At 42.9% G+C, this 22,725-nt stretch overlaps 1 protein-coding gene across 3 annotated transcripts; it reads right to left on the bottom strand.

Moving 5' to 3' along the window:
- Positions 1-1,581: 1,581 nt before the first annotated feature.
- On the bottom strand, positions 1,582-21,314 carry tbx4 (T-box transcription factor 4). 3 transcript variants are annotated; one of them, XM_031573599.2, is made up of 9 exons: positions 20,703-21,314; positions 16,521-16,666; positions 15,434-15,528; positions 11,101-11,220; positions 9,108-9,255; positions 5,702-5,854; positions 5,287-5,375; positions 4,944-5,179; positions 1,582-3,854 (listed from the first exon to the last, which is right to left on the bottom strand). In XM_031573599.2, the coding sequence occupies exons 2-9, from the start codon at positions 16,662-16,664 to the stop codon at positions 3,193-3,195; spliced, it is 1,647 nt and encodes a 548-aa protein (XP_031429459.1). In that variant the 5' UTR covers positions 16,665-16,666; positions 20,703-21,314; the 3' UTR covers positions 1,582-3,192. The 3 variants fall into 3 exon arrangements, with proteins under 3 accessions (XP_031429459.1, XP_031429461.1, XP_031429458.1); XM_031573601.2 differs by having other exon boundaries at positions 20,766-21,314; XM_031573598.2 differs by lacking the exon at positions 20,703-21,314 and having other exon boundaries at positions 16,521-17,774.
- Positions 21,315-22,725: the final 1,411 nt, after the last annotated feature.

The following is a 22,725-nucleotide window of genomic DNA, read 5'->3' as shown; positions in this document are numbered from 1 at the left end:
TAGGCAGGCAGGCCTGGGCCCCAGAATCCCATCATCTCCTACACCCTCAACCCAGACCAGCCTAATGAGCAACACTACGCAGTGCTCTACATCTTTGTTTTGATTCAGCGCTTTGGAATTCTTGTGTGTGTACGTGTGTAAGTGTGTGTGTGTTTTTTGTGTGCAAAAGTGTTTATTTTTAGGCAGTGTAATCGGGTAGAGATTTGTTTTATAGTGAGATCTGGTCTGACACCACTTAAATGAGCGCACTGAGCACCTAATGTCCCTCTGTATTCAGCTAAAGTAAATCAATTAAGACAAAACCATTCTAAAGACCACATGATTCTCATTAATGACAGACATTGGCTCCATTGCAGTTCATGGCGTCATAGTTGGTAACATTTTCCTCTGTAAAATGGCTCAAAAGGCTTTCTTCTGAGTGAAAAATGAATTAATAATGCCCAAGGTAGAACAAACGAAAGTGAACATCAGCAAAATGGGGAGGTTTCCTCGCTTTTTTTTTTTTAAGCTGTTAGAGTCTCCCTGCTGAATATGATAAATATAATCATCTGCTGAAAGTATTTGCGTTCCTATCAAACCGAGAGCCTCCGCCATAATCTGTCAAGGGCTTGGGGTTTCTTGGGGCCTGTGCATGGAGCCATCTGCTTCGACTCCTCGCCAGCCCATCTGCCGGCTCAAGCTCCCCAAAGTTCCCGTTGATTTGTTGGAGCGGTAGGTACTTCCTACAGTACAGAGACCCCAGTGCCTCGAATGGCTTAGGGGAGGGCAGGAGCGCCGACAAGATCCAGGACGGGCTGGCAGCCGTAACTCACAGCCCTAATGACTGCGGTCTGTGGGACGGCGAGAAGAGGGAAAACCCTAGTCCTCGAGACATCATCACACCCTACACTTTTGAAACTCGCTCGCTGGGGCTGGAGTACCTCTCGGAAGAGTTAGCCATTAGAGATGCAGCGCCACATAAATCACCCTCATCAGATGTGTCCAGGCTTTCAACCTCCTCCAGGTCTGTAGACCCCCACCAACTATCCATTCCCATGCTACCCAGTCCTAGTGTTGCATTTCAGACCACAGTCACATCATTGCTCTTTCTGATATTGCCAAATGAATCTCTTAACTACTTCCAACAGATTCTGTAAATTAACAATGGCTACCCCTTTCCCAGACAAAATGTCAGATTCAGTGTTAATTAAAAAAACACGACTTAAGAATTTAAATAAGCTTTATGAATATGAAATATGCTTTTGAAGGTGTTCACACAGGTGTTTTGGTATCATGTTGTGCTGTGACAGACCACACAGGTGCTATTAGATAGCCTGACAACACCTGCAATGAGGTTAAGGAGAGTCATGCACACACATAAACACATCCACAGAGAGCCAGAGAGAAAGAGGGAGAGGTCTGGCCCAAGCAGATTTCCAAATGACTGATCAGCGATGTATCTGAAGTTCAGCCAACACCCAGGCCTGAGACTGAGCAGCCTCAAAAGGGTACTAATGAAAGCTAATGATTTCCCCCTGTTGCCGGCAGACTCTGTCCAGGTTACCCTTTAGAGACAAAACCCCATCCAGGAAAACTGAGAACTGGGAGGCAAACAATACAATTTATTCAACAAATGTGTGCAAAAAAACACTGAAATATTCAAAGTAATCCCTTACACATTGGGTCAAAGGCTGCCATGTAATTTTTTTTCCTTTCTTCCCCAACATCCGTAATGTTTTCAAAACTAGTGCAGGCTTCACTTTGTTTTGTCTGCTACACTTTTGAGACTTGCTTTGTGGCTTTCAGCTGGCTGAAACTGTTTAACATTTTCAGTCTTGTAGGGATGTTATCCAACTCAGTCGTTTGGATCTGGGATTTGAGCAGAGCTCTCTGTTCTGTTCGGCTCTCCTCCTGGCTTAAGGACGGCTCCTAAGCCCCCATCTGGTTGCATGGGGCTTCTCTGATGTCCCTCTCTGTGAAGCACACTGTTCTGGACTGCATCAGCCTGAACCCGGGATGCAGATCAGATGGGTCGAGCTCCGGGTGGAGAGAGAGAGAGAGAGAGAAAGGAAACACCCAAGGCCCAATTCGGACATCCCAGGAGCTGCAGACTGTTCTCGAGTGCCGACCTTTGCCAAACAAGACCCAGTTCAGGCTCTCCTTTAAGTTGTTCTTGCCTACAATCTAAGCCACAAATAACTGCAGTTTGCTTCCAGTCTTTCCGCTGGGTTATCCCTATGGTAACTGCACAGGTCACTTCAAAATCTGGGTTCTTTTTTCAATCAAAACAAAATTAAGCTTTAAGCGCAGCTTTAGCATAAATATGCCATGGGTCCAGAGAAGCTGTAAAGATTAACTTGGCACAAAACAGTCTCTGTAACCTTGAACCCTATACATTAAGAGTTACTTATATAATCTGAAACATATTATCTAATAATATTACAGTTATTTATTAACTGCTGATAAATCTTTCAAAACAATTACCTAGTTGTACATTATTTTGGTATTTCATCTTGTTTTAGTGCAACTTAAGGTACTGCATAAGGATAACTTTGTATCAAATTTTACTGTTGAGCTAGGGCCTGTATCAAATCCTAGTCTCACAGACACAACCGTTACCTGTTACTTCAAATGGCACTTATGACTGTACCTGCATATGGACCTGCACTGGTAAAAGCTGTCGAACCAGCCTATTTAGTCTACTCAATCTTTCAATCAATACTTCACATACATAAAATATAAATTTACATGTATAATATAGGTCAGACAAATGGATACGTGTCAGACTGTAGACATTTTCAATCCCAGCATGTCACGAGCATAATTTGTACATTTTGCGCTTATTTTTTCCCAAGTTGTCAAAAAGACCATGAGACGTACATCGCTTATTTTGAAGATATCATGCTTTGCAAAATGCACAATTTCTTCATCCTCTCCATACACACTGATCGTTACCGTCATGAACCAGCTGAAATAAATATTTAATTGGCACAAACCACAGACCAAGCAAACACTGCAAGGGTTGGATGACTCAGCTCACTAACTATGGCTTGAGTGTGCAATTCAGCACCAATGCTATGGCTGTCTAGAACTGTAATCTCAAATGCTTCTGGGGCAGCACCAAGGTACGACACAGATGTGCACCCTCACACCTGACAGGTAAGGTGGTCACGTGCTGAATACACCCCACCCCCCATGCATCCAAGTGTTCCTCTAGCTGTCAGTCCAGTGGGCTCCCACCCCAGACAGCCCCATCTGATACTGATAGGCTGAGTCACGTGTGGAGGGGCTTTGGGTGGGGAAGCTGGAAAAATCCCTGTGGGTCCGGAGGGGTGAGTCGGGTTTCCTGTGGTGGTACAGAGAAGCGTGGCCCACCCGATCCCGAGAGCTCACTCCGGGCGGAGAGGAAGAAGATGTGGATGAAGAGTAGGAAGGCGCTGGGGGCAGAGCACGCTGTGTGCCGAAGACAAGGTCTGGGGGTGGAGGTTGCGGACGCTGCATGGTGGGCGAGTGGTGCGGCACCACGGGGGCCGAGCTGGTGAAGTGGGTGGCGAAGGGCTGGTAGGGCACGCCGTCCACAGCCTGCACGCCGTAGCGCGGATACGGCTGCACCGATGCCCACATGTTGCAGTTAAGGGAGGGCGTTGGCAAGTCCTCCCCACCTGCACCTCCAGGTCCCGGGCCGGCTTCTCCTTCCACTCCTCCGTACATGCAGGCCTCCCTGGAGCTCAGGGCCTCCCCGCAGTAGGGATGTGTGAGCAGGGGCGGCTCGTAGGAGGAAGAGGGCCGGAAGTAGTGCTCCTCCGAGACAGCCTGGGCTGTGGTCTCCAGATAAGGCCGCTTGCAGCCAAGCTCCAGGTGCCTGCTGCTGTTATCTGTGAGAAAAGGAGATCCGGTTACAAAACCTCAGCAGGGAAAGAGAACTTACTCAGCCAGAGCTCTCCGGCCTTTGTTTGACAATACTGAATTTCCCATTTTTGGACAGATTTCCTAAATGCTAATTAGCAATGGCTAACTGACTACCAATAGACCATATCCCACAGCCAGCCATACAAAGAATATGCAGCCAACTGAAAACAGGCACAACGTACTTCATAAGTATTTTAAAAGCACATGAGCGCATAGACGAGACATTTTCAGTCATCAGCCAACTACTGAAGTCAGTTACTGTGATGTCAGAATATCTGTATTTAGAATATTACATTTGGTCAGGATATTTTGGTATTTGCTATTTTGATAGAGGAAATGCGTCCACAAAACAGCCTATGAACTAGAAGAGAATACATTATTTAGACTTTAAAAGAAGTATAATAAAGACATTTACAGGCAGATGTCCTGTCGAAGCACACCATCTTTTGGAAAAACGTCTTTAGTGAAAACAAACTACCACTTTCATTAAAAGAGGATCATGCTGTAGAGGAGTCTATTTTCTCTATGGCCAAGAACATAAAAAACTCTGCCATGGAATCTGCATAATATATAAAGGATAATTATAGATATAAAACTTAACTTTGGGACCAGAAGCCACAGCAAAACCTTCTGATGTGACTGACAACTGGTTTATGATGTCTTCAAATGAAATGACTGGTTTCTTTGGAAAATAGAAACAGTATTGAGGTGCTCCTTTGAAATTCTTTCAGGGGTAATTATTTTATTTTTGTGCTTACAAGTCATCTTAAAATTCCTTTAGTTTGGCAAGTTCAGATGTGTTTTTATGGCTTAAACTGCACTTTCTTTGAACAATATAAACAAAGTAACTTCGACTACACTCAATCTTCACCTAATATTTTGTGCTTGATTTATGATACAAAGTGACAGTAGCATAATAAATCTGACAGTCACCTTTTTAACACCATAGGAGTTTTTTGCTGGTGCAGAACCTTAGTATATCTGCCCCATGGCCTATCAAAACTAAGACCTGAAAGTAAGAAACCTGAATTCCTGTTAGTGGGTTTTCTCTTTACCTCTGTGCTTGAAGCAGTGGTAGAGCAGACTGGGTTCCCGGCTGGAGGGGAAGTGGTTGCCGAGGGTCTCCTGGGAATCTGCACCGGACAGGGGGACCCCGCTCTCATACTGGTAGTGGGAGAGGACCTGTGGGTGGCCACCTAGCATCCCCGCACCCAGCTTCCCTGCTAGGTGACTGTGCGAGGAGATGAGCCTCTGGCGCACCATGCTCTTGGAAATCATGGGGTAGTCCTTCCTGGCAAGGGGGATGATTGGAAGTAGGAAACGATTGAGCAATTTGTTTTCTTGGGCCTGGACTCGACTCTGCTTGGTGGGAGTGGGTGCTTGGTGTTGGCCACTTACCCCTGCAGCCTGGACACACGCAGATCCCCCTCATCGCTGCCTCGAAAGCCCTTGGCGAACGGGTTGTTTTCAATTTTCAGCTGGGTAATCTGTCAAGAGATTCAACCATGTGATGTCTGAACCACTAAAGGGATCCAGTCCAGTAAATTGCACATATCACGCCCATATTTGGGTTTCCATAATTGAAAGCATGCAGCACATTCGGCATGTGTCGTAAGTAAGGCTTTGCGTTTCGTGCAGTACTGGCACGCCATTTCCTGCGGTTTAAGATCAGTTTGCCAGAATGCTCATTAAGACAGGAAGTTTTTTTTTTGAGTGTATGTGTGATTTTTTTAATATTTTTGCCCACATATGAATCATAGTGTCCATCTGTAACAATATTGGGGACCCATTCCGTAAAAATGTATCCCAATACCTTGTGGTTCTGGTAGGATGTCACGGAGATGAAGGCGGTTTCGTGGAAGACGTGAGTACAGTACGCCGTGTTCTTGGAGCCGAAGGCGTTGTTTTCGTCCGCCTTGACGATGTGCAACCTGGGCTGGTACTTGTGCATAGAGTTGAGAATGATCTGCGGGCACACAGAACCAGACACATTAAGCAGGAGCCCAGGACACCTTCCACACAGCTCTCTGAAAGACTGCCTGTGCTAGCATGTTTGTGTTCAGCCTTTTTTATTTTTTTCAATCCGTCAAGTTGACCCCTGGATTCTGTTGCCAAATGGTGTCACTGCCTGGGTTTGAATAGCCCCACAGTGTAACGGTAGTGGTCAGTTTTTCCACAAATCACGATGCAGGTATTTTACCATAATAAGTTACGACTCCAAAACCTGAAATTCTTGGCCAAATGTTGTAAATCTGTGTGATGTATTGAATCAATTCATTGTTTCTTAAATGTCATAATCCATACTCTTTCTTAAGTGTAACACACTACAGAACAGTCTCTATATTTGGATCTGGTAGACTTTAATTTTGTATTTGAATGATTCTTTAAACGCCGTGTCCTGCTTATTTTGAATTTAAAGAGTACAGGGTTTAAATTAAATAGTATATCTCATACATTTTCTATAATTCATACAGCAGTTTATGTTTGGTGCACTGCTAGGTCTTCAGGGTGCTCAGAGCTGCCTTGTGTTCGCAGCTCACTGGAGCGTTAGGCCAGGGTCATCCCCAGCACAGTTCTGTCAGGGGCAATGAATGTCAGGTCCTTCCCCTCCCCTCTCCTCTCCTCACTCTCGCTGGAGCCCCTCTCCCCCTCCCCATCCAGACTCCCAAGCCACATGGAGCCGGCTCCTTGGCTGGAGAGTGCTCTCTCCCCTAGGAGGAGTCAGGAGTGACAGGGCACAGAGGGCACAGGCAGGTTAAAGCAGAGGCCAGGCCAGGCCAGCCCAGCGCTGCGCTGCATTGGGGTTAGATAGAAGCCAGGATTGGGAAGGTTGGATTGGAGGGGGGGGGGGGGGGTCTGGGTCAGCCAGGCCCTTGGCGGGCTGACTGGAGACACACATCTGACCTTTTGTCTGCTTGTCTGTCTGGTGTCTTTGAGGTAATATTTATGGGGCAGGTGATACAAAAGCAGACAGACTAATTGTATTGATCAGGGAGCTTCTGCCCGTGTCAGAGCCGAGGCAAAGCAGACACTGCCTTTGATCTCTTTTGTTCTTTGGCACCCCTGATTTAAAAAATGTCGCTCTGATCCGAGATCAACATCGGTGGCTCAATTAAACAGCAAGGAACCTACCCGGCTTGCACTAATTCACCCTTATCTGCCTATCCTGTGTGTGTCAGCCCAGTCCTACTCAGACTAACACTAGGCTCGTAAAGGAGAGGTCGAGGGTATGGAATATCAGCGCTGTCATCGGGCCAACAGTAGCAGAGGAGGCTGAGATCAGATATATTTTTACTGCTGATGATGAGCAGAGGGCCAGCCTGGACGCCTGGAATTAAAAGGGCTTGACGTCAGACTCCAGGCAGTTTGAGGCATTTTACATCCAGTTTCGCAAACTTGTGGATTAAAAGAAGTTTGCTGGAGTTCAAATATCATGCTGTATCTAAGGTTCGGTTTGTCTTTTTGTCAGCAGGATTGTGCAAAACCTACTAGGCCGATTTTCATGAAACTTGCTGGAGGGGTGTAGCATGGGCCAAGGAAGAGCCCATTCAATTTTGGAGCTGAATCACGGGCTGGATCCACAAATGAAGATGAGGCATTTCGTCTTGGCAGAGATCTGAGTGCTAGTTTGTACATGCAACTAAGACACAAATAGACCATTACAAAGTCTTTGTTAGTAATGCAAATTACAAATATTACTCAACTTGATATCAAGATTTTAAGGAAAATGAATTTCCTAAACTACAGCCTCCGTATTAGAAGATTCCAACACTAAAAGTAAGAAACTAGCGATACTCTGATTGCCTTCTGCACCAGTGCCTCGGTTCAGCGTGTTGCATGTTCGTGCCTGTTCTTCAGCTCCTGTCACCAGTATGCCCACTGTGCGACTGGTGTTGGGTGTAAAGGCTTGCCGCAGTGGCCTCAGTGCCTTGGTGTAGGACGCTCGGCAAAAGCCCTGGCGCCCCTGCTGGTGTGGGCGTCAGCCTGGCTTAGCTGGCCTCTCCCCGGCCTCATTACTCGCCCTTGTCACATCGCAGGCACTCGACTAATCCTGACAGGCAGACCCTGCGCTGATCCGACAGGTTATGAACCTAATGAGCTCGCCCTGACAGGATGACTTCAGACAAGCAATCCCAGGGTCCCTCTGGGCGGCACTGCCACGGTCACACTCTTCACCTCTCCCTCTCTTTCTCCCTCTGTCTCTCCCCTCACCCTTTTCTTTCTCTCTCGCTGTTTCACTTTTTCTTTCACAGTGTCTTTACATTTTTTGTGATTTCTTGGAAGGGATTATTTCAATTTTATATATTGAATTCCATGTAGGCCTGTGGTGTATTAGACCATATATGCCTTTTGAATAGACATCATAGCATACGGTCAGATCAATACACTGTGGTTCAATTTGAAAGATGATCTTTAAAAAAAAAACCTAGCTATGTTTAAAAAAAAAAAGCCAAGCACTTTATAGTAAAATGTTACAATTTCTTCCCGTCCTATCAGATTAGACCTCAACTTGTTAACACCCTTTTTCACTTGTCATTCAAGTTATCCTGTTGACTGCCTCTTGAAATTTTGCTAAGGTCGAGTGCAGCCATTGTTTCTAACCACGCAAGGCCCTATGACATATGGAGGTGGCCATTCCGTAAAGCTGTTGATTCGTATTCCCAACACCATACATGGCAATATCCGGGGGGGTCAGGCCTGAGAACAGAGGTACATTCCAACAAACCACTTAGCAGTCATTAAGCGTTAAATCTTTCAATAAAAGTCTTTTACAACAAGCACTTTTTGACCATTATTCAAAAGAATTCTTGAACAAAGCCAGTTGGCTGTGGAACAACGCCTTGTGTTCTCTGCAACAAGTTGCAAGAATTTGAAAATGCTAGTTGTTTTTTTATTATTATTATTATTATTATTATTACATTAAGTTTAATTTACACATCAGGGGACTCTTGAACATTATTGCGAAATGTAGTTTTGTGTTTCTAAAATTAAACAATTTAAATAAGCTAATGGATCTGACCTCACTTCCCCTGAGTTTCTCAACCAAGTGGTAATGACTCCACTGGCAAACATGTCTGCTGGTTGAAATCAACTATGGGAATGTGCACATACAGTACATACTCCCTTTCATACTATGTATATAAGGCACAGAACATCTCTCAAACCACTCATCCATGTACATTTGCTGAAACAGACAAATAAGTTGCACGGTCACTCACGTGGCCAAAAGGGTCCAGGTGGTTGTTGGTAAGCTTCATCTTCTGGAAGGAGACCAGCTGCCGCATCCAGTGAGACCCTGTGGCTGGGGAGTCTGGGTGCACATACAGCCGTCCAGGCATGGCCGGCTCTGCCTTCCCAGCCACCATCCTGGAAAAAAAACAGAGAGAGAGAGAGGAGGTGAGAGTCATGCGCCTTAGTGAGCACAGCATCGCTGCAACGACACCCGCTCAACACCAAAACACTGGAGTTCTCATATTCAGGGCCAGGAATCGATGTAGTCTCTCCAATGACCGCCACCACCAGATCGTGTCCAAACCCAGTGGTACTTTTCATGGTCACGCAACAACCATCAATTTCACTGCTTGGGAGGCTGGTTTTAAACACATCATATGGATATTAATGACATGTACAGATTGTGTACATTTTTTGCCAGTCGCACTATAAGAATAGCTCCTTGTGGCTGGGGGTGGCTGCTTTGAACGCAACATCACTCCTAATTATGTGCCTCCAAGGTGTTGCTGAGAAACTCCAGGCCCTTGCTGGCAATGGCAAAAAATTCCAGGCCATCCCACAGATCTGAGAGGGAAAAATGGCCATAAAATTTGTTTTGAGAAATGTGAACGGATTTTCCTTTTTTTTGTTACTGAGGGTTTTGTTGGCATTGCGTTTTTGTTTTATTTGTAGTCTTCGCTGGAAAAAGTCAGCCTCTTCTTTTTTTTTTTGTTGCTTAGTGCCCGCACAGTGCCCGTCTCGTGGTGTAGCTTGCGGTGAACGGTCACAGAGAGGACAGCACGGATCACCCAGCTGTTTTAAGCCCATTGGTTTTGACAGGCCACTTGCCAGTACCCCGAAGTAATTAACTGTGTGCTAATGACAATCCACAGCCACAGCTAGCATAGCAAAGGGCTGTTTTGTGGCTGTCGAGGGAGGAGAGAAGTTGGGCTAATAAAAACGGACAGAAAAGCTTCATTGATTAGACAAGCCTGGGCTCTAAGAAACAGTTTCCCCAACTCTGGTGCTCTTATGATATATTTGTCTTTCTTTACAGTGATGGATCACTTTATTCCACTTTTCACTATGAGTTATCTGTACTTAATTTCTTACTTTTTTATTCTTAGTTGTCTGGATGATAGATTTGAAAGGAACCAATTCACAAAGTTGAATCACAAAGAGAGAATTATGCCTTTGCTTCTGCCATTGGCAGTGAACACAACAGGGGAATCGCTGTGCGTGAGAATGCATAAACTAACATCACGTCATCACAACGCACAGGGTCATTTGCGTTCACACGCTGCACAAACAAAATGAAGTCACAGTCTGTGTGTGTGGGTGTGTTTATGTGTGATAGCGATGGAGAATTGTGAGACCGTGCGCCTACAGGGACAGGCTAGCATCACCACATATTGAGCCAGCGTAGCATCAGCCAGTACCCAGCCCACTCAAGCCAAAACTTGCTGAGAGCAATAAATGTCCTCTACACTGCAGTGACTTATTCTTCCCTAAGATAGTTAGTGATCATTTTCATGTGTTACTGGGTTGGGGTGGCGCTCAAAAAACTGCATTCCTAAAACGCTGCTCCTTCATTGTCCCTCCACACACATTTTGCACGGTACACATGGGTAAAATCGCCACATTACGCCACACTTACAGTTATATATGGTGGTATATGTGCGTGTCATACATACGTTGAACAACATGCAGAAATGCAGTACAAATACATTCAGTTTCAAGCAAAAATACATGTTTAAGTCGCATTCCACAGAATTCTTCTTGACTGCTCCCTCATGCCTCATTCACTTCACATATGTCACACACACACATCACTCAAGTGCTCATTTGCAGGCAAAAATGTACAAATGGTTTTGTAATAATAGTCCAATCTAGAGTTTAGGGCTCTGTTCCCACCCAGCAAGGTATAGGCAGGTATTCCCTCAATGCAGGTGAGGAGGGAGACACTGGAACTGGGTGATGTTTTACACGTCCCATACTCACCATTTGTTATCGCAGAATTTGTAGCGGTGATCATCTGCAGGAACGATGTCGGCAAGGAGGATGTATTTAGTTTTTGGGTTCATCCCACTGACCTTCACCTTATAGCTTGGGAACATCCTCCTAAGGCAAATTAAGTAGTGTTAATACTCTATGAATATATAGTATATGTCAACAAATGAAGTAGTGTTAATACTCTAAGAATATGTATGTCGGTTGGAGTAAACTTGGAGTATTTTATATTCTCACATTATAAGTGTTTTACATTCTGTGTCATCATCAGAATGTGATTTTTTTTTCCAACCTAACCTTTCTGTGTGAATATAGATTTCTTGATGACAAAGTATTTCGAAAACAACTGATGTTCTGCAATGACATCAGCAAATGCTTTGTTTTTGTTGCCGTCTTTACACGTGCTTCTCTGTTTGCTTAGTTATTTTTGCTCCTCCAGGTTAATGTCCCTAATGCATCCTCCTCAAACTACGCAAAGAAGATCTGAGTTTGGCTTGAGATGTCCAGGCAACAGCTTGAACAATGACAGTAAGGCAGGATAAGACCTTCTTAAGAGGTCTTACTAGAGGTTTAAGCAGGTTTCAAGTGTACGGACATCGCAGGAAGTGTTTGCTGCGAGCAGATGAGCCAATGATTAGCGGTGAGATAGCAGCTCAACCTGTCCTGGGACACAGATAAGTCTTCGGAAGACGCACAGGTCACGTCATGAAATCTCCAGGACAGAATCCCCTAAAGACATGAGTTATTCTAGAGGACTAGCGGCACAGCGCTAAGCACTCCTGAACATCACCTTAGATGTGGGATCCGTCTTTGAGAGACAATCTGAGAGAATTCGAATTCAACCAAACAATAAATATATAAATGAAAAGCAGACATTTTAATGTGTGGTAATAATAACCCCATGTACAGGTTATGTACATGTATGGAGTCCTGCTTCGGGCCTGGTACTAATTTGCTTGTAGGCAGAAATATATTTATAGGGATTGACTCCGTTAAATGTGGGAATGCCAGTTTTTGCTCGTCTACAAGAAAGGCTAGGATGACGGACAGAATATGCTAATATAGCAGACACGCTCGTAAAATACATCAATGGGGTTACCTTTGGTAACCTCTTCCCGAAAACAGCTCATCCCATCTGCGTCAAAGCAAGTTGCAAAGGGAACATGCGCCCTAATAAACTGTAAGTGCTTTTTAATGGCAGCAAGAATGCATAATAGTTTATACAGCCAACTCATCATAGTCCCCTGGGGCATTCCATCACGGCACACTGCTTTATCTGGTGGTGCCTTTGCCAATAGGCTGTGCTTACAGACTATGTCTGTAGACAAAGAATAGGCTATACAAGGTTCATGATCAGCCATGACTGTATTTGAGAGTGTGCATCTTCAAAGGAATCTCGTCTAGAAACAGGCATGCAAGGAACACCTGAGGTAAGTTACAGCTAATGCTGTGAGAGATTGGGGATTGCCAAAGAGGGGTAATCTCCGTCTAACGTCTGAAATCCAATAACGGTGCGACAATGCTCACGCAGACCCTATAATCTGCGGAGAACACAGGAAACAGGCCTCACCACTCAGCCTGACACTGGCACACTGTTAGCATGGCAACGGCTATCTCCTCAGATCTCACATGACAGGGGTCAGGATACAGTATCCACAGCTGCATTCTCCATTTGTTGCATTTGGAAAAGCCAGATTGTTGCAATAAAGTATGTATGTTAAATCCCCAGATTTGGACGGTGCTCAACTGGAGCTCGCTAGTGAAAAAGGCTCTGGAAACCCTATTGTCTAGTCTCTTACATATTTCTGTAATAAGAATTTTGTATTATACATAGTAGGACTATTTCTTTTTCAAAAAAAGTGTCTTGGCCTGATCTGTGTAACTTACTTCAGAACGTCTCAGTCTGAATTTATGCGACAATGTATCTTCCCGTTATGAATGGAACAATGTGTGTTTACTTGATGAATACTGTAGCTGCATTACTGTTGCATTCTAACCCCGTATAAATAAATGCCAAGATAAGTCTAAATGCAAAACACTTGGTCTATTATGTCACTGTTGGATATGGCCAAGATGTCACACATACTTTTCAGAATTTAAATTTACCGCTTGCAAGTTTTAGTCAACGTCCAAACAGGCTTACAGACACTAACTCTGCGTTTGCTTTAGAAATAAATAAATACTGGTGACGACGAGAGAGACGAAGTATGAAACTATTCTCTTAAAGCACAGAGGAATGCCTATTCTTCATGCTGAGGCCGCCACTGCACTTAGTGCTATCCCCAGTAGATCACATGGCATGTCTAATAGGATCTCTTTGCGGCTCAGCCATCCTGACGCTTCCACCCATAGGTAGCTAGCTGAGGAAGCACTGAAGAAGCAGCAGCCTCAAGCTCTTTTCTTCCCTTAATGTTCAAGGCTACCATAGAGCTATGGATAGTTACCATTTTTCATATTGAATTATCAGACATAGAGAGTTTGTGTCTGTGCCATCTTATTTACATTTTCTCCTCTCTCAACTCAACTTTTTGTTTTGTTTTGCATAATTCAATGAGCTCATGGGTGGCAGTGTGTTTCAGTGGCTTTTGCATCAGCATATGCAGGGTAGAGTGTGGAGAATGAGAAATAGGGACGTCATATCACTGTCGGCGTACACACGCACACACGCAGCACCAGCTGTTTCTCTTAGTTCTCTCTTCCCCTCGCCCTGTGATTCATCCTGTCCGAGAGGAGCCCCCCCAGCGCCGGCCAGATCAAACGCCTGCGCCGGATGATGGAGCTCCAGGAGCCAGGGAGACGCCGGCCAACACCAGGCGCCATGCTGCACTCGTCACTAACGCCACCGCCGAAGCGAGGCCTCACGGCCCGGGCCCGTCCGCAGAGCAGCGCCAGGCTCCGAGGAGGGGGAGGGGTCACAACAATCTCCCATATATATCATAAACAAGGCAGTCAGTCTCTATCATAACACACGCATACACACATACACACACACCCCCACCCCCCTGCCTCCATTTCACACGTGCCACCCTAGAGGTACAGTGTGCACTCTCTCTGAACCTCTGACTGACACATTTCTGTTCCACACAGCGTGACCCATTTTTCCCCTCAACAGACAGCGCAGGTAAACAGAATCTTACATGGTAGCTCGCACAAGGACATGTTCTATCAACTTGCTTTTTTAATCTTGTATTTCATTTTTTTTTTCTAGACTTGATTTTAAAAACCAGACTTTGATTTTTACAAGCGCACATATTTATTTTATTCTCGTCCAAAAAAACCATTTACATCCCTATTTGTATTATTCAGTTACAGTCATGCATGTTTTCTGCTCTGGCAAATTCAGAGACCCACTTCTGTTTGCTGCTGGGACGAGAATAAGACGCGCTCGACAATAAGGCCAATATTATATACACAGTGCAGACACCGAGCAGTCAGCGAAGGAAACCTGACTCCCTGCTGCTGAGCTCTAACGAATACATCATCTTCCGTTTCCATAGGAGCAGTCATAGTGGCAACCTGCTGAGTTTTTGACAAATTGACGGCTGGATGGACAGCATATTAATATCCATACTTATGCCATGCAAAATATTTTGGAAGGAGATCTTTTTGCGTTCCGCAGTTCAGATTGACATGAACAACTTAAACACTGATGACTTCAGTGGCCTGGAACATGGCTAACGTACGGCTAACCTGCTTAGGTGCTACCGACTGTAAACTCAGTCTCGCTTTCCCTGTGCAGCTGTGCACCGGAGCACTGCTTTGAGCGCTTCAAAGGCTTGAAAGATTCTCGCCGCACTCTATCAGTCCTACAGGGAGAAAAACCCATCTCTCACGGCGCAGCGGCATTAGAAGAAAAATGGCGGTGACCTTTTTACACTGTGCGCGGGAGAGCTCTGAGAACAGCAGACTCAGGCTGGCAAAGTGGACTGACTCATCCTCTGGTTAATGTCCGGGGTCCCGCTCCTAATCCGCGGCCCGCATTAAATCTAACACACGGGGCAGCCGTTTGTGTTTCCAATTAAATATTCAGCACTGCAGGAATTCAAACCCCACTTCTCAGTGCTTAGAAGGACAGACTAACTCAGGCAAATTACCAACAATGTAGCAATAAGTCTAAAGCAGATATTATAATTGCTGTCAGCGCTACTGCTGATAGGCTTGCTGAAAGAAATTGTGGTGGTGATGGATATATTTGACAGAAATGGTCGGGGCTGGAGTGTCGTAGCTACTGCTCACGATGGTGTTAGTTTCACATGAGGCGCTGTCAGAAGGAACACACTCTGAGACACACATTGCCCCCCCCCCCCCCCCCCCCTGTGCTCACCTCCCAGCTTTGGTTATGATCATCTCGGTTCCTGCCTCATGGAACCTTTTCCACAGTTCTCGTTCATGGAGGATCACCTTGATATTCTCTATGCTCTGGTAGCACAGGAGACAGAAAAAAAAGCTGTGAATGTTTGGACACCACAGTGGATTCTGGTCATTTATTTCAGCCATGTCCTTCAGTGTTTTACCCCCAGTTAGAAAAGAAAAGCTACACAGATGAATTGCATTTGTTATTTCATCATATCAACCAGACTAGAAACTTGTGCCAACAATTCTGCGTTCCAAGAAGGAACTCAAAGTTTTGTTTATTTCACTGAAACAATGGGGTTGGTTAGCAGATACTTAAACACAGCATCCATAAAGCAAAGGGTTTTAAAAGTTATATACTCATAAAGTGCCACAATGTTATAGTGTAAGCTCTTATTGCTTGAAGTATCAGAAAGCATAGTAAAGTTTCTTTAACCTCTTGGCACTGATCTTTGCCTTATGTCAAATGCTCTTTATTCACCAAATGTTCTTTATGGAGCCATCTGACTTCATACAAGCTTTCATAATAATTGTTGAGCAGGGCATCAGTGCAGTCATGTCTATTTATAAATAGCTATATAGACTTTTATCAGTGGCTATGATACATTATGATGAGGATACTGCGCTTAAGTAAAGCGTATCCACGGTTTACTTAAAACAGGCATCCACAATGCATTTTATAAATGTGTTCGTAGGGCTTTATAACATATTAATAACATATTATTATGGTTGACTTATGACACAATGGTTGAAACAAATGAACAATCGTAATAGGTCATAGAATGTTATAATGTAAGAGTATAATACTTCAAACATAAGGTAACACAGTGCAAAATCATTACTGCTAATATCAACAGGATAAAACAAGCGTTATAATAATGCCATATGTTACCTTGTCCTAAAAGATTTAACATTCAACCACGTAATGTGCATGTGTGGACTTGTGAGCTATTGTGACAGTTATGTCATATGTCACCATTTACGAGCATGTTATAAATCTTTTCAATTCAATCATTTAAGGCTTCCACTAGCCTTGTAACTCCTGCTGTGTTTGTTACCTGATCGGGCTCGCTGTTGCTGGGGATGCTGGGAGTTGTAGGCAGACCCATGTGCGCGGAGTCAGTGGTGAGCTCAGGAAGCCCACTTGGCTGGGCTGCATTCACAGCCTCATCCGTCACAGCTGAGGCCTTCTCCTGGAGCATTTCTGCAAACATTACAGTATTCATTAAACATCAACATTCCATAAAGCCATTACATCAGAAATATGGGTAAAATGTGTGTATGGGTACACACACATCTACCAACGTCAAACCTGAGCAGATCTGAGAATGACAATATGCAAATGAAAAATCTAACCTTTAAAAAACACCAAGCACATTATATTGGTTCAACGTAATAGCAGCAAGTCTGTTAATAATTGTATGTCTTCTAATTCAACTCGTAAGCAATCAAATTATTTCAATAATCTCATCAATAAAGCTATTTCACCTCTTAAATTTGTGATGTACAATTTTCTAGAACTGTATAACACTCAATTGTTGAACAAAAAGACACCTATAATTTAAATATAAATACAACTAAATACAACAATGCCAGGGTTGTGTGTATATATATGGGGGCAGTCCCCAACCAATAGCACGAGGATTTTAACTTCCTCTCCTGTATATAACTAAAATGTACAGATACTATTACTTGGAAAAAAGTGAATAATACTTAATCACATCATACCATTTAATAACTATTATAAAAACAGTGAATAGGAACATATTAGGATTGCTGTTTTAATTTTAAAATGACTTGAATCCTGAAAAAACATAATGTGACTATATCCTAACATCTTTCCTGGATATCTTAAGGGAAAGGCTCTCTGCAAAGATCATGTTGAATTTTTAATATCTGGTTCATATCAGGAAGGTGTGTTTGGAAAATTAAGAAATGGTAGTTATAGTAAAACACATTTGTCTTCTAAAATATTTTGACTTTATAAGACGTTATATCACGTATGGTATGTAAATCATATAATATGTGAACTGATCCTGAATCTCTCCTATTTAACATCCCTAAGTTTACTATGCATTATGGAAAGATTTGAAAAGTCTTTTTATTATTACAATACCTAGGCAATGAATTCAAATCAATACACCAATTTACACAAGAAACCACAGCAATTTCCAATAATATATGTTTAAAACATGCTATTCGTTATCCTGTATCATGTTGGGTATTTTATAACTTTGGACACTGCATAATGTGATAATTTTTTTTAAATCAACTCTTAATATAATAAGCCATTTTTCTTTTGGTGTTATGCACAGCCTTCTATGAATTGTTTATAAATGCCAGAGGTTTTCCCTAACATTAAAGCTTTAGAAGGATGTAACCAAACAGGAAAGACTTTGGCCTATGAAAATGCCGTGAAAAATGTGTGCATTTGTATGTTTTCTAAATCAAAAGAGGTCCCATGTGGTGCACATATGTTGGAAGCGAAATACGGCTGATATGACAGGAAGGACTATCGAATTGAGATTTATATTTAAATTCCTCTCAACATGGAGGACTGAGGCAACCACTCTGCATATAAAATACATAAATATATAAATAATGTGTTGCCGACAGGCAAATTTTATGTGACCTACATTGATGTTCACAATCCTGCATAGTACAAAATTCCGCCATGTTTTTTGCTGTGGCCAAAACCGAAGCCAAATCTTTACCACTGCCAAATTACTTTTTTCTTCAAAATATAGGCTGTTTTAAAGGATCTCTGAAGTTTATATAAGTTGCTTGTCTTGTTGGTCATGGTATTATAAAAACCGAGGGCCACTTTATGTTTTATAATTGTTAGCCTTTCTCATATTTCTCAGACAGATAAGAAATATCACATGAGGTAAACATTTTTTGAAGTAAAGCTCATGGATCGTAAACATAACCTGACCTCGAAATTCAAGGGATTCCCATCCATTGGTTTGACCGAATTGTTTCATTAAATATTTAGACTACCAACAGTACTGCACCCCGGTTTTATGTAACGAGGCTAAACAGTGGTGCTTCCATTAAGGAAGGTCACCAATGGAGCCCCTCTCTCACGGCCCTGTCTCCTTCTCTCTCTCTCCCTTCCTCTCTCTGTTCTCATCACATGAAAAGGTACGGAAGGCCAAGGCCAGAGACCTCTGTCCGCGTGTTCCACCGGCTTCAGACACCCACGAAATATCCACAGACTCGCTCTCACATCCACCGGACCTGCCCTCATTTTCCAGCATGTGCCCAGTTCTTTTCTAATCTTGTGCGCGTAAACAATGTGAGTGCACGCTCTTGAGATAAAAGGAGGCAAGCGGCATTCCGTGTAAACTCGCACAGACATTTGCAAAGCCTAATAAAGATAAGAGCTGACAGCCACAGTGAGGCTGTTGCAGATCAGCCATGGGCTTTTCTAGTTGTAACTCTGCCTTTCACTTACTCTGTTTAACTAAGCACAGTGAACGAGTGCTGTGTTTATATCTCTGTCACTCGGGACATATAATCCACTAAACTATGCATGGCAGACACTGGTCTCTGCATACTGCTCTTGGGGAAAGCTCTTGTCTGTGTTCCTACGGCCTCAGATACCAAAAGATGGCCAGACAGTGCTGTCTCGAAGATGCTTAAATAATGATTTGGAGAAGGGTAACTGTAGGTATGGTTCTGAAGCTAAAGATGGAAGGCGAACAGCCTATAGTATGTTGGTTTACTCTCTAAAAACTGGACTAAACTGCTCTCGTAATCGACAGGAACAATGGACACATTTCAGTCCTCTTTCTCCATCACCCATTTGTTATCTGGCCTAAATGTGCAGGTATGATGCATGTTATTGAGAAAGCTATCATAAATTTCACCATGATCGGCCATTTTGTGTGGCGCTTATGCATATGGTGCTCTTTTGCAGAAATGCAGGCCCCGGATGTCCAACAAGACTGAATGTCAGCCTTTACGTCTGAAGTGAGTAAAGGAAACTTCGCTGCGGCCATAACTGTGTACCTTTAGAACTGCACGAGGCCATCCACTCTCTCCGAGTTAGTCTACATCCCCCAAGTCTGAGAGGACCTTCAGAAAGAATGTATTACTGAAAGGCTTTCGTAAACAGCTAAGACACAAACACCAGGCCTGCCATGTTTCATTTCCTCTTGAAAACTGTAACAAATGAATGTCCGAAATGGCACTTTCCCTGTTTTATTAATCTGTTTTACATACTAGTATTGTACCCATCCGGATATTATGGGGGAGTGTCAGTGTACTATTGTGCCCATCTGATTTCCAGTTACAAAGCCTTCATAGGTGCCTGTCTTCTCTTACATTTCAGTCTCTGACAACACATGTTTTGAATAGGTGAAATGGGCCTGTCTTATTAATTAGGCCTGTTTGAGAAATAATAGCTCAGTTTTTGGAATATGTCTGATGTTTCGTTCATATACTCTACAGGTATATCTTGACATCTTTACATTACAAAAACAATAAGGTTGTTCATATATTATTTCATAACAGTCTAATATTGCTACTACTTCACATTGCAGCCTCAATAGTAAGATATATAAAGTGCAAAAACACCTTTACTTTAAAACGGTAAGACATATGTAGAAAACTGTTCGCGTTAGTTGACATAAAATTATTCTATATTTGGTTCTTTGAATAACTACAATATTTTGTAACATACCTTAAAAGAAAGGTAAAACAAGGCATAAGTAATGAAAATATATAACATTGCCAGCCTCTGAATCAAATGTAACCCTGTTTTCATTGCGCCAGACAACTGATATGTAATTAGGCTACACACGCATAAGGAAAAAAATATAATAACATATTAAGATAATTCAGGTATGAACGAAAAAATAGGCTACACTGAGATTCTAACCAACTGTATTAGATCATTGACCGTGACCTCTCACACAGGTTTGTTGAAAATAAGTTGGAAGTAGCCTATACACAGAAACTCTGTATCGATACATTACTTCCTAGCAACTGAAATGATACTCGACGACAAACAGTAGCCTACGTTATAAACAGGATGTGTGATGTTAAAGTGAATATAGCTCTGACCTGGGCTGCTACTAATACGTTAATTAAATTGAGAGTGATAAGATAAACTTCTCCCTTAATCGCATTAACACACAGCTTGTTAGCTTACGCACCGTAATACGCGTGACTTCGTTTAGCCTTAAAAAGCATTCCAATTCCACTCAAGGCGAAGGGTATCGTTTTAAAGTTACCTCATGAAATATTATGTGCGGAAATCCTCCATATCTTTCCCAACGACAATATTCTGTCCTTACCCAGGTTAGGGCAGGAAGTTACGTTCCAGTGCGTCGTGCGTCGTTACAGCGCTGTTGGTTTGCTCAGCATCTTCTGTTGATAGATTTGTTTATCTATGCATTATAACGGATTCGGCGATCTCCCGTTACGCATGAACTGTCGTGTTAACCCTGGCGTAGATATGATGACGAGTAAAGAACAATGCTCTGCGTCCTCTGCACAGTGTGAGCTGGGGAAACCCAGAGCGTAATGTTTTCTAAGAAACACAAAAAAAGAGAATCTGTTCAACCCCTTGATTTGCTCAAACACCAGGACGAATTACTTGGCTCATTCCACTCCGCTCCCTCCTTCCTTTCCTCTCTCATCTCCTTGCTGACGTTGCTCTCGTGTAAAACACCTACACAGTTCGATGCACAGACGGCCTTTCACAAGTCCAAATACCGACAACAACGGATTCTCATCTCGCGTGGAGAGCTAATATTAATCGCAGCACAACATCTGACATTTAGTCAATCCCATCTCCTCCCTCGGCCAATACCTCATGGCAGAGGCTACATCTCGAACCCACAAGCATCTCCAAGTGCCTGTCTCATAATGAATGCAGGCTATGACTTTTGTGTTTCAGATTTGAATTTTGAATCAATTAATTTTCCCCTAAGGTTTGAACAATTCTAAAAACATTTGACATCTTTCACTTTTGAAGCCTACATTTCTGATACACTCATGTTTTATTATTGTATTTACCTCTAATGGAAATTGTGTCCAGATCCTCGCCGTCTGCGTTGAGTCCTGTGGGGTTATGTGACAATTCTCCCATTTCTTATTTCCGTCAGCTGAATGGCCATATGAGTCTTCTGCTATATAGCATGTGGTTGTTTTTTGAGGGGTCAAGCGAATTGTGTTCAAACTCCTCTACATTTTCCTTGAAATATGGTTGTGGTTTTGCAGTAAATGGGTCGAAGCGTGAGGCTGAAAGACCTATAAATCACCTGAAGAATTTGGAGAGCCGGTGGGGCTTTGACTTATATCTGCTGGTGACATGACCAAATGAACGGTAACGGCCTAAACATCCTTTTAGTAACCGTTTGTCATCCGGGGCAAGGTGTTTTCGAAGCCATTTCTCAATCATATTTGCCACATGATTTCAAGCGCCCAGTTAGAATACTCTAAGGTGTGATAGAAGGCCATCGATTACAACAGGCCTGAGAGCACGACCTGGCCCAGCTGTGGCCTACCTTGAGCATCGGAGCAAGGCTAGGTTATCATGTTTTACCAATTTCAGGGGTGACCGTAGACGTTTTGTTTTGGAGAGGGAGGCAAAATTCAGAATATTAGAACCCTACACTAGTAGCATCGACTTCTTGTTCCATGAAAAGTCACTAGTCTTTTTATTTTTGAGGATTATGCTTTCGAGTTTTTTCTTGTGTAGTTATTAATTATGAGTTTTAAGTTATTCATTTTGTGTTCAAATAATTTTGCAATCTAGAATGACTCAATCATTTTAATATACTTTGAATTTTAACTATTGTGATTCGAATCGAATTTTGCAGTAAACTTTTAGTAGTGGTAAAAATACAATTATCATGATTATTTTTATTATTGTTGATGTTGTTGTTGTTGTTGTTGTTGTTATGTGTCAGTTTGTAGATATGTAATGCTGAGAAAGATATTCATCTGGCGTGACCTAAATAACTAATAGCCAAGATAATATGATTGCCGCCAAAAAAAAGAAAAGCGACAGGTGTGGCTTCGTGAGGCCTTTATGTGCTGTCAAACAATGTATCTTCGTACTAGGTTACTTAACTGAAATTAGTCAGTCAAAATAACGTAAATTTGTTCTCTGACCAAACAGCAAAATATGCTGTCTGTGGTATGGCTCACCATAGGCTATGTATCTGTTTAGACAACCCAATACGTAAAACACGAGAATAGAGTGTTTAGTTAACAGTTTAAAATTCACCGAACGCTGTTCAATCCTGT

This window comes from Clupea harengus, chromosome 9 (genome assembly GCF_900700415.2).
Source record: "Clupea harengus chromosome 9, Ch_v2.0.2, whole genome shotgun sequence".
NCBI classification, from domain to species: domain Eukaryota; kingdom Metazoa; phylum Chordata; class Actinopteri; order Clupeiformes; family Clupeidae; genus Clupea; species Clupea harengus.
The sequence above is the reverse complement of the archived record's forward strand: the minus strand, read 5'-3'. Positions and strand labels throughout refer to the sequence as shown.

Excerpts from the sequence above, each read along its gene's own strand:
- tbx4 (XM_031573598.2), bottom strand. The coding sequence starts at position 16,688 with ATGAATACTGTAATGTTTGCAGAAATGCTCCAGGAGAAGGCCTCAGCT. Across the intron at positions 15,529-16,520 it reads GCAACAGCGAGCCCGATCAG|AGCATAGAGAATATCAAGGT; the intron begins GTAACAAACACA and ends CTGTGCTACCAG. Across the intron at positions 11,221-15,433 it reads ATCATAACCAAAGCTGGGAG|GAGGATGTTCCCAAGCTATA; the intron begins GTGAGCACAGGG and ends AATTTGCCTTAG.